Here is a 10,948-nt window from a genome sequence, read left to right on the forward strand (position 1 = left end):
GGAAGTTCTGACGCCAGCGCTGCGGGGCGGAGGCGACGCTGTCCGACGAGAGGCTCCGCGTGCTGCAAGTCCCACCCCGGGCTGAGACAGCGCGAGTCCCGGCCACGGTCGTCTTTTCCTTAGCGGTCCGCCCACGTCGAGTCTTGCGTGGTGATGGCAGACGATCTTGGAGATGACTGGTGGGAGAACCAGCCGGCAAGAGCAGCCAGCAGCTCAGGTACACGCTCTGCGCGCGCTCCTGCGGGGCCTCCCCGCCTTCCCCCCGCCCCTAGCCCTTCCGTGCGCCTCAGCCACGGCCCGCCTCTGCGGGTCACCCGTTCAGTCCAGCTGTGGTGCGCACTGGTGTAGGAGTGCGCGAGCATCGCCGGGGAGGCGGCGCTAGAGACTTACTAACACGTGAAACAGACAAGTATGACGTTCATTCAGACATGCCCGCTAGTCGGGAAGGACCCTTTTCCAAGTTGTTTTTGTTTTCCTTATTTCTCAATGGATAAGACAGTTTTCGTGAAGACAGTTTGGGCTTAGTGGTTAAGAATAACTCTTGGATGAGGTTCAGACTGTTCTGTTCAAATCGCAACACCAGCCCTCTAATATTGTTTCGCTTTCCCAGCCTCTCATCTGTAAAATAGGGATAATAATAATACTAATTTCATAAGGTTGTGAAGATTAAATAAAGATAATGTAAATGATGCACTTTAGCACAGTGTGGCACATAATGTGTGTGGTGAATATAAACTATAATTTTTCTTGCTGTCCTCGTCATCATCATCATGTAATTTGGACTATTACAGCCTAAAGGAGGTTTAGATAGCCATCATCCATTTGAAACACCCATTTTAGTGATGAGGAACATGAGACCTAAAGATGTCAAGTAACTTAAGTAATTTGACAAGTGCACGTAACTAGTTGGTGTCAGTAACAAACTAGAATTCAGTTAACACAAAAGTGTTTACTATGTGTACCCACTGTCAATGTAGTGGACATTTTACCTTTGAGTAGATAGCATTAAGTAACCCCTCACCATAGGTCTGGCCTTGAACTTTCCTTTTCAAGTACCATAAGGCTTAATATACAATTATATTCTTTCTCACTCTTCAAAGTCTGCCTCTCTTCTCCACTAGCGTTTTTTAGGACAAAGCCAAAGTCTGATTCATGTCTGTATAGTCCAAAGGGTCTTGCACATGATCGACACTTGATAAATATTTGCCGCAAACATTAATCTTGAAATATGAGTTGTGAAATAGTCATTAAAGACAACACAGTTCTACTATAACATTGTTTCCACAAGGGCAGCCTTCAGGTACAAGCTGAGCAGATGTCATTTTTGTTTTATTTACTTACTTACTTATTTATTTTATTTTTTGATGACTACTTTTTATTTTCTTTTATTTTTTCAAATTGGCTACAATTTCTATTTTCTTTTTCTTCCCTTAGTTATTTATTTGTTTTCTGGTGACATTGGTTAACAAAATCCAGTAAGTCATATATATTTACATTGTGTGTTCACCTCCCATAGTTAGATTTCTTTCTGCCACCACGTATTTGACCCCTTAAATGTCATTTTTAAAAAGATAGCCAATGTCATACTTTCTTGATTAAACTTCCTGACCCTTTTGCAACTTTGTTTCTAACAAATGTATCTCTGTACTTAAGGGCACATATGTTTGTCTTTGTAGGCTTTGGTGACTCATATTTACTTTAATTATCCCTCTCCCTATAACTCAGGCATTAAACTCTGTATTTTATGGTATGATTCAAGGAGAGAGGCCATTTAAGAAATAAATGAATTTTTTTTTGAGTGGTGAAGGGGATCCTGATTCTTAGTTCTAGTCCTGTCTCCTGTCCCTCACCAGCTTTGTGTCTCTCAACTTAGTTTCCCTTTGGCAGGAGGGAAATCAGTGTGTATTGAGTATCTATTATGTGGTAGATGTTTTCATAAATACAAATTTATTTCATCTGTAACATCTTTACAAGCTAAGTGTTATCTTCATTTCTATAGATGAGAAACTGAGAAAAGTAATATTCTTAACACACAGCAAGGAAGAGGTCTGGGAGGAGGTTAGTCAAGTGTGCCTGACTTTCTAAATCACACTTTTCCCACAGTTACTACATGGCTTCTGTGGGCCTCAGTATCTTGATCAGTAAAAATGAGGGGTCCTTAGAGATTATCTTTTTAAGTTCAAAAGTTCGAAACATTTAATCTAGTAGAACTTTAAAGTGCTATGGCCTCCTTCATCTAAATTGCCAGGATCCCCATCAAGATAATCTGTTGGCGTCCACAGGATCACCTTACTTCTTAGGTTTCTTCTTGCTGTAAGACTAAGCTTTGAAAATCGCTAACATTAAATTTGTCAGAGGCCTTTGCTTTGTTAAACTATTTTTAGGTAAAGTGAGCATATAAGCAAGCTTCCTTGAGATCTGCTTTACTGATTACCGGTAATTTCTCTAACTAATCTGTATAACATTCTTTTTTAGAAGAAATCACAGTTGAACCAATTCACATTTGCTGATTCTTCCTACATTAAAGGGAAAGATCAGCCTAAAATGTGTGAATCATGTTTTGTTTTGAAGGGCAAAGGAGAAATAGTGCCTTAACTCAGAAAAGATAGTTGTAGTGATGCTTTTATTCCTATTGTGTATTTTGCTACTTGCCTATAAAAATAAACATCTTATCACCTGCTCCCAGTTCCTACCTGTGGTCACAATACAATGGAGCATTTTAAGTCATTTATTCAACAAATATCTGTTAGTTTTACACTGTATATAACACCTGTCTAATGTATCCTGTGTCTAAGGAATATACTATGTTTTTGCTGTTCTCATGTCTTCTTACATGTGGGATGTAACTCAGAGACTCTTACTGAAGCTCTTGATCAACATATGACCCCTTTTGCATGCATCTTATGGCTCTTCAAGACCTGTCCTTTTATATTAGAATCCTGAATTGTACTAGAGCCCAACATGAGACCCGGCATTTGGTTAGTGTTTGGTAGATAATTAGCTGAATGAATAAACACATGCATACATGCAAGATGCTGTACAGCTCTTGGTGATCATATACATAAGTAGACATATAATTAGTCATCCAATCTAGACACTTGAGAGTGGAAGGCCATGCTGTTTAGAATTTCGCTAGGACTGTCCTGGTTTACCTGAGATGTCTGATTACCCTACTGGTGACATCATCAGTAGTGAATGGAGTCATGGCCCAGGATAAGACAGCTGAGAGTTGTCTCTGTTGAGGAGTGTGCAGTCCAGTCTGCTTCAGGCAACAAAGCCTAGGAGTCAGTCATTTAATGACATCTAATATTTTATTTCACCTTATTTCACTATTTTCTTATTCTCTGCATACCTTAAGAAATTATTTGAACTGATTTGTTGTAAACAATACATGCAGTAGAATCATGATTGCAAAACAATGCTAAAATGAGCAGATACAATGCCTGAGATTTCTTGTTTTTGACTCTCTCAGTGTGAAGCTGAAAACAGAGAATGTCATTCACTGCATAGATTTCGTGGCTTATGGAGCAGAGTCAAGAGTTTCTGCAGTTGGAGATGATCACTTGATCATTCACTGACTGAAGAGGACACTGATTGTTTCCCCTTTTTAATTCCACTAGCATGTCTATTAAATTACCAAGTCAAGTGTCTAGTAGGCAGCTAGGTATGGAGCTCCAGGGTTGGGTCAGGGCTGGAGATACAGATTTAGGAATGACTGGCAAACGTATGGCTTACTTTTAAAGAGGATGATTTTAGCAATCTGCAAAACTCTTAGCCTCCACTTCTTCTGGGAGGATTTTTTATATGCTTCCCTAGTTCGTTCTAAATTCTCAATGCCATCTCTTACCAAGCATCTAGAAAACTGAAGTGTGAAGACACTTCTGTGTATAGTGTGGGAGACTGCAGATAATAATACTAACTTGCATTTGAGTGCCTACTATGTGACAGATACTGTTTTGATTGCTTTACATGTACTAGCTCATTTAATCTTCTTAAGTACACCATAAGGTAGTTAACTATTGTTATCCCTATTTTCTAGGGCAAGGATAATGAGGTACTAAATGGTTAAGTGATTTGCCCAATATTATTCAGTTGGTAAGTGGGGAGGCTGTCATTCATAGGCAGGCAATCTGAAACCAACCTGTATTTAAATTTCTCATAGATAATAAATTATTCTAATTATCAGTGGTAAGAGTCTCATCTCTAAAATAACAGTTATCTATTTAAAGAGACTCATAGCTTATAAACCCTTGTTTATATACATCATTGTACTCCTATGTCTATGAACTCTTAGTCTTCCAAAGTTTACCCTTCTAAAGAACATTGATACAAATAAGCAGGTTGTACCATTAGACTTTTATAACCATCTCTTTGCCAGGAACTCAAACTTGATGATAGAGCACAAGGCTCACATACTTGGCTGTCTTTTTGAAGTCTTCACTTATTTCATGGACATCTAATGTAAATGAGACCCAACTACTGAATTATTCTCAAGTCTGCTTTTCCTCCAAACTTTCTTATCTCAGTAAATTAAATCGCCAACTATTCAGTTTCACAAACAGGCAGGCCTAGGAATATCTAATTTATTCATTTGTTTATTTCCTTCACTCCTTACATTTGATCTATCAAAGCTTGTCTCTACCCCAAAACATATCCTAAAACTTCCACACCTCCCACCCCCCACAATTTTTCTTCTTTGTTAACTCCATCAGAGCACATGCTGTCATCCTCTGTTTCCTTATCCATGGCAGTAAGCTTCTAATAGGGCTCCCAGTTTCCGTCTTGTCCCCGTCTGGACTGCTCTTCAATAAGTAGCCAGAGTGATCCTTTTAGAATAGAAATTGGACTCACAGGCCTGCTTAAACTCTCCAGTAGCTTCCCCCTGACACACAGAATAAAATCCAGGTTACTTGCCATGGCTAGTTATCTGTCAAACCTTCTACTACTTACTCCTCTCTGGTTTACACTGTCCCAGCCACATTGGCCTTAATTCTGTCTCTCAACAGGCCAAGCTCATTCCTTTTAGCCTTTTGCAATAGCTGTTTCTTTTCCTTTCTGAGCTCTCCTTCTGAATTTCAAATGACTAGCCTTTTCTTAACATTAATACTTCAATTCAAACATCACCAATAGAGAAGCACCTCCTGGTCTGCTAGTTGAGTGTAGTCATCCAGTTGTTCTTTTACATTATCTCATTATGGTAATTCTCAGCAGAGCACTTATCACCAATTGTTTTTTCCTTGTGAAATTGTTATGGTCTCCTCACACTAGAATGTAAGCTCCATGTGACCAGGGATTTGTTTATCTTGTTCTTTGCTGTATCCTCGGGACCCAGAGTAGTATCTGGATACATAGAAGGCACTCATTAAGTATTCGTTTATTAAGTAACTAATCGTTAAGATTTCATAGCCACATCTTAAAGACTTCAGTATAGAATTTCCACATCTAAAGAAAATGGGTCCACTGGAAGAGTTGTTAAAATTCTGCATAGGCTTTTAACAGATTTGGCAGATGCTGCTTTTCTCTTTCAAAAATACAGTAGAAATCCTTGTACAACTGTGTCTACTAACATTTTATTGTAACTATATTTGGATTTAGTTTTATAAATTATGTTTTGAAAGGGGACTTCAGACGTTTGCTTTGTAAATGAGCTGATAATTCCTACAGGTGACAGCTCTTGTCATGTAGAATCAATGTGATTGACATTTTGTTAGGAATTGCTGAAATGAGCATTGCACTTTTTGGGGGAATATCATTTTATAGTATCTCCTTCGAATCATATTGGTTTATCTATACTGAATTCCTTCTGGAAATGACGAAGTAAGGGAACACCTTGGATTTTTTCTTTAAACCTGAATAACTCAGGTTTTTGTGTTCTTTTTCCCTTTCTCACACCAAAGTTAGGCCTTTACAGTACTGATTTTGCCTATAGGCAGCTGTGCATAGTAGATGTTATAAAGCATTTCCTCTACATAAAACTCAGACCTGGAATATTTACAGTAGATGTTGATAACACGCAACAAAGCATCAACTTTAGGGCATGTCATTTTCGAAATCATTTATTGAGCTCTTGTCCTTGGCCCTATTTTAGACATTGTAATGAAATTAAAGGGAAAAACTGCTTACATTATGGGATTTATACACTGATGTGGGTCAATCAAAATGCAAATAATATTATTGTAAGGCACATGTTCAGGGGCAGGCATAAAACAAGCAGGATAAAGTTTTAAAGGTGAGAGGAAGGAAAATGGAGAGACAGTGAGCACTACGTTATTAGTCAGCGTTCTGTAACATACGGACCCACGGATAACCTTCATAGGCTGTTTTTATTTTACTGTATACAATTTCCATGATTCTTGCAAATGATTAAACAAGCGGCTCGACAACAGTTATGAAAGTTTAAGGTACAAATTTATACATCTTTCTCCAAATCACATGTACAGTAGTTCTGTAATTTTTCTAAATGTCCATGAACCTCTTGAAAAATATCAGGAATTTGGAAGGCCTGGAATTACATCTGTTTACCCCCTCAGATTCGACAGTAACACATTACATTATTTTGTGGCATAAATCCTTTGACTTGTTCTTACATGATGTTTTTTAATTGTAACACTCTAGTGCACTCATAGAATTATACATTTTATTAAATGTATCACAAGTAGCTTGAAATATAGTTTCCCCATTTTCATCAGATTTTATAGAATTCTTAATTAAGTTCTTAAATTACTAGTATTACTTTTAAAATTTAGTAGTTTAACTTTTTCTTAAGCTCTTGTTCCTGAGTTCCATGTCAGTCTACTTTGCATGAGACCAGAGGCCAGCAAACTTTTTTGTAAAAGACCATATAGTATATATTTTAGGCTTTGCTGGCCAGATGGTTAGTTACTATTGCAACTATTTGACTCTGCCATTGTAGCAAAAAAGCAACCATAGACAATAAAGATGTAAAGAAACCAGTGTGGCTGTGTTCCAGTAAAACTATCTGTGGACAATGAAATTTGAATATCATGTGACTTTCACATCTCACAAAGTATTCTTCTTTTGAAGAACGGACAGTAGGCTCAATTTGGCCTGCAGGCCACAGTCTGTAGACCCCTGCCCCACATTCATAGTCCACCCCAAGTTGTATTCACATGTCCCCAGAAGAAGGAATTTAAACATGCCCCAGAAAGAGTTGTGTTTTACATCAATTATTCTGTTACTTAGTCCATAATTATCAGTCATATATCAGATCAGTCACATTCCTGTTAAAATCAGATACAAGCACACCTCAGAGATATTGCTGGTTCTGTTGCAGACCATTGCAATAAAGCAAATATTGCAATAAAGTGAGTCGTAATCTGTTTGCCATTGGAGGGTCTTGCCTTTGATTTGTAAAAAAACACATCTGTGTAGCATAATAAAGTGAAATGCAATAAAACAAGGTATGCCTACCCTTTATTTCAAACAGGTACAAGGAGATTAGTTCTGAAATCACTAAAGCTAAATAAATGAAGAGCTGAGGAAAGACTCCAGCATACAAGTATCTGATTATTAAAAATTTTGTTAAATATTGGATTTGTTTTCATTTATTTGAATTTTTTATCTGCTTTTTTAAAATTTAAATAAAGTCACCTTAGAATTTTTATGTTAGCTTTTTTATTTTTATTATCCAGAGGGGCCACCTTTCTGCAGAAACGGGATTATGCTTAGGAGGCTGGATTCTTTATATTTTAGTTGTGTTTTAGGCCCAACACCATTTTATTGAACTCCAAACAAATCGTATTCCCAGTTCTTAGTTGTTTATGTATTTTCATTGTATTACATATTGCTTAAAATAAGTATGGTTTTATAAAATAAGTATATTTTAGTTGTGTTTTAGGCCCAACACCATTTTATTGAACTCCAAACAAATCGTATTCCCAGTTCTTAGTTGTTTATGTATTTTCATTGTATTACATATTGCTTAAAATAAGTATGGTTTTTGTTGGTAATCCTTTTGTTAAAATAGGCTTTGTTAGTTTAAAGATTTTTCTTTTTGTGGAATTAGAACTGTATTACTGTTTAAAGATGGGTTTCTGCTGCTTCCGTTTACTTTTTTTTTTTTTGATACTTTGTATGAAATCTTGTTCCCTTTAGTTGCTTGCTCTTGAACTTGGCATGAATGTACTTTAGGAAATCCCCTGACATAGGAGGAAACAATTTTGGAATCTCTAATGTAAAACATATTTTGTGCTCCTCTTCAAAGTAAAACATTTCCAGGGCATTTTGTTTTTCTGAGATTATTATTGGTGCTTGTTTTTCCTGTTTTAAACTTCTTTTCAGTCTGTTTGGTTTTCACTATAGGACGTCTAGTGTTTTATCTATTAGTATAATTAACAGTGTCGAAGTCTCCAAGCATAACTGCTTTTCCTGACCCTGTCATACACCTTTGCCATCTCTTAGCACAGTTTCTCACTTACTCTTTACTGAATAGCCCTTCTCTTCTTCATTCACTCATCCTCTGTTCACTTAACATTACCTGCTTATGTCACAGTGCTAAGTTCCTTACTCAGTGTTTCTCATTCCCCTATCCACCTGTTAATGCCACGCACTTCCCTCTGAACAGTCTTTCTTGTATTATTTTTGGTGTCGCAGCTTCATCACCTTTTGTAGTCTATTTCCTTCCACTATTCTCTTACTGCTTCCCTTTAACTTAGACTTTTCCACTTCAGACTTTTAATTCATCTGGCCTCCCCACCATTTCTCTCTGCCACTTGCCCGCTGGGACTGCTGTATATCATTCCTCTCTTTGGCTTACGTAGCTCAGTGCTGTCCAGGCTTCCGATCCTATTCCTCCTCCTTGAAATTGGAGTGAGCCAGGGTGTTTGTACAGTGGCATCAATTCACCAAAGCAGGTTTGACTGGACAATTGTGGAGAATGGCAGTTCCTTCATTAAGAATGGCAGCCTTCATGCCTGCTCTGCCAAAGCACTGTCCTTAGCCATGAGGATTTCTTCCAGGATCTTGCCTCCAGTTCTCGGTGTAGAGTCACAGAGAACATTGGATCTTGTTCTTCTTTTTTTTTTTCTTCTTCCAATTGAAGCTTTTTCTCACTTATCCTGAATTATAACTATCTCTGTGTCAAAAATGCCTGTCTTAAAACAACATTGTGTTACTCTGTCCACACTGAATTATCAGCACTTCTTTTTCGTGATTCAGTGAGAGAGTTTTCAGTGTCATGAAAAGAATTACTTTAGCTTACTGCCTTGTAGATGACTGGTTGAATTCAGCATTCTGTAATTGGACATACTCATGGGTTATCAAAACTGGAAGAGATCTGAAGAATTCTTCAGCTCTCCTGTTTTACATATGAAAAATTCAAAGCCTCAACTGATGAATGCCAGGCTCTGTCAAATGAGTGAAAAGTTAGTGTTGGAATTTGGGTCTCCTGATGCCAAGTTTTTGTTGAATCAACTGATTTTTCTATAGCATTGATTCAGGGAAGAGATGTTCTATGAAATGATAATTTTTCTTAACACCCAGGACAATGATTCATATCTTCCTAAAAGATCCCAATATTAGTGACCTTTGATTCTCAAATGCACTGATTGTTATAGAAAGCAGCAATACCAATCTAAAATGGTTTGCTTTACAAACCTAGCAATATGATTCCATGGTCTGGTGTATACAGTGGGAGAAACTTACTAGAAAAATGGGACAGAAGACTAAGTGCCAGAAGTCAAGTGTGTACATTATACCAGTGATTGTGAGGTAGGCCACACAAAGGATATATTCGGCTATTATTTATTTTTGTAGCTCCCTTCCTCCTTGTAACTAAAAATTACCACTTATTTTTTCTCCTGCTCATAAAGAAATCATAATTTTAGATCTTATATATGATTTTAATTGTCCTGCCATTTTGATGGAACTAATATGACTTTCTTGAAGCAGATTAGGAATTCTCACTAGCACATCTTCTTAGCAAAATATGGAATGAAGGATTACTTCTGGGTTTACCAGAAAACTTTTGTACTGTTCTAGTGATTTCAGTCCTATCTCAAGGTAATGATAAATAGTCTAATTTTGGGTTGGATTAAAACTGGGATGAGGAATTAGAAGGATTTGGGGGGTTTGTCGGGGCCTGTGATTGTGTGTGTATGCATTTACACATATGTAGGTCAAATAATTGTTAATGTACTACTCTCTCAGTATGCTATTCACCAGGTCCAGCAACATCTGAATAAACCATCTGTCAGTTTGCTGTTTCACCCTTTCCTGGAGAGGTGATTCTTTCTCTTTGGCCTTCCATAGTGGTAATTTCAGCTTTGCAGGTATTTCTGTAGGTGAATATATCCAGGCAGTGCATTGGCGTGACTTACCTTTTCCCTCCCATGTGGAGGAAAGTGTTGGAAGTGACAGTCCTTACGATGTGTAGCTTCTCATAGCCAGTGTGGTGAATAGGCTTGTCCATAGGCCCTGGGGAAGTTTTAAGGGAAAGCTTAGTCATGCTTGTGGATTTTGGTTTAGGGATCCGTGTTGGAATTCTTTGCTTGCATACGTCCTTGATCTTGAATTAAACAGAAGAACAAAGGTAGTTAATGGCACAGTTTGTGGAGAAGCCGACATTATTCAAGACATGGAATCAGCGTGGAGGGTTTGGCTTCTTTGAAATCACTATGTTGTGGGGACACATCACATTAAAGATTAAAAAGTTGAACAAAATTTTTTCAGTAAAACAATTCTGCCAACATATGTTGAATGTGTGCAATGTGCAAGGCCTTCAACAGTATATCTGGTACTAAATATAAAGATAAATAGTTATTTTTCTTGCTTTTTGGCAATCGCAGATGGGAGATAAGTAAGAGTACTGTCCCAAATTAATCTCAAAGGGTCATAGATTGCCAGAGAAATGTTAATTTCAACTGAAAAGTCTAAGAGAGCTTCATAAAGAAAGTACATGATTTGACCTCAGCCTCCAAAGACTTTTTGG

General features: G+C 37.6%; 2 protein-coding genes across 3 annotated transcripts in view; one reads left to right on the forward strand and one right to left on the reverse strand.

Moving 5' to 3' along the window:
• Positions 1 to 7: 7 nt before the first annotated feature.
• The window catches only part of CMSS1 (cms1 ribosomal small subunit homolog (yeast)), a 333,716-nt gene continuing 322,775 nt past the window's right edge, over positions 8 to 10,948 (forward strand). The window contains exon 1 of one of the 2 annotated variants that reach the window (XM_015593042.2): positions 8 to 217. In XM_015593042.2, the coding sequence (XP_015448528.1) occupies positions 154 to 217 (64 nt within the window). In that variant the 5' untranslated portion in view covers positions 8 to 153. The remainder of the gene's footprint in view (positions 218 to 10,948) is intronic. The other variant, XM_006916546.3, reaches the window with a different exon arrangement.
• The window catches only part of FILIP1L (filamin A interacting protein 1 like), a 42,358-nt gene continuing 41,728 nt past the window's right edge, over positions 10,319 to 10,948 (reverse strand). Inside the window, exon 3 of the mRNA XM_006916545.3 lies at positions 10,319 to 10,525. Coding sequence (XP_006916607.2) covers positions 10,334 to 10,525 — 192 coding nt within the window. The 3' untranslated portion in view covers positions 10,319 to 10,333. The remainder of the gene's footprint in view (positions 10,526 to 10,948) is intronic.

This window comes from Pteropus alecto, unplaced genomic scaffold (genome assembly GCF_000325575.1).
Source record: "Pteropus alecto unplaced genomic scaffold, ASM32557v1 scaffold164, whole genome shotgun sequence".
Lineage (NCBI taxonomy): Eukaryota > Metazoa > Chordata > Mammalia > Chiroptera > Pteropodidae > Pteropus > Pteropus alecto.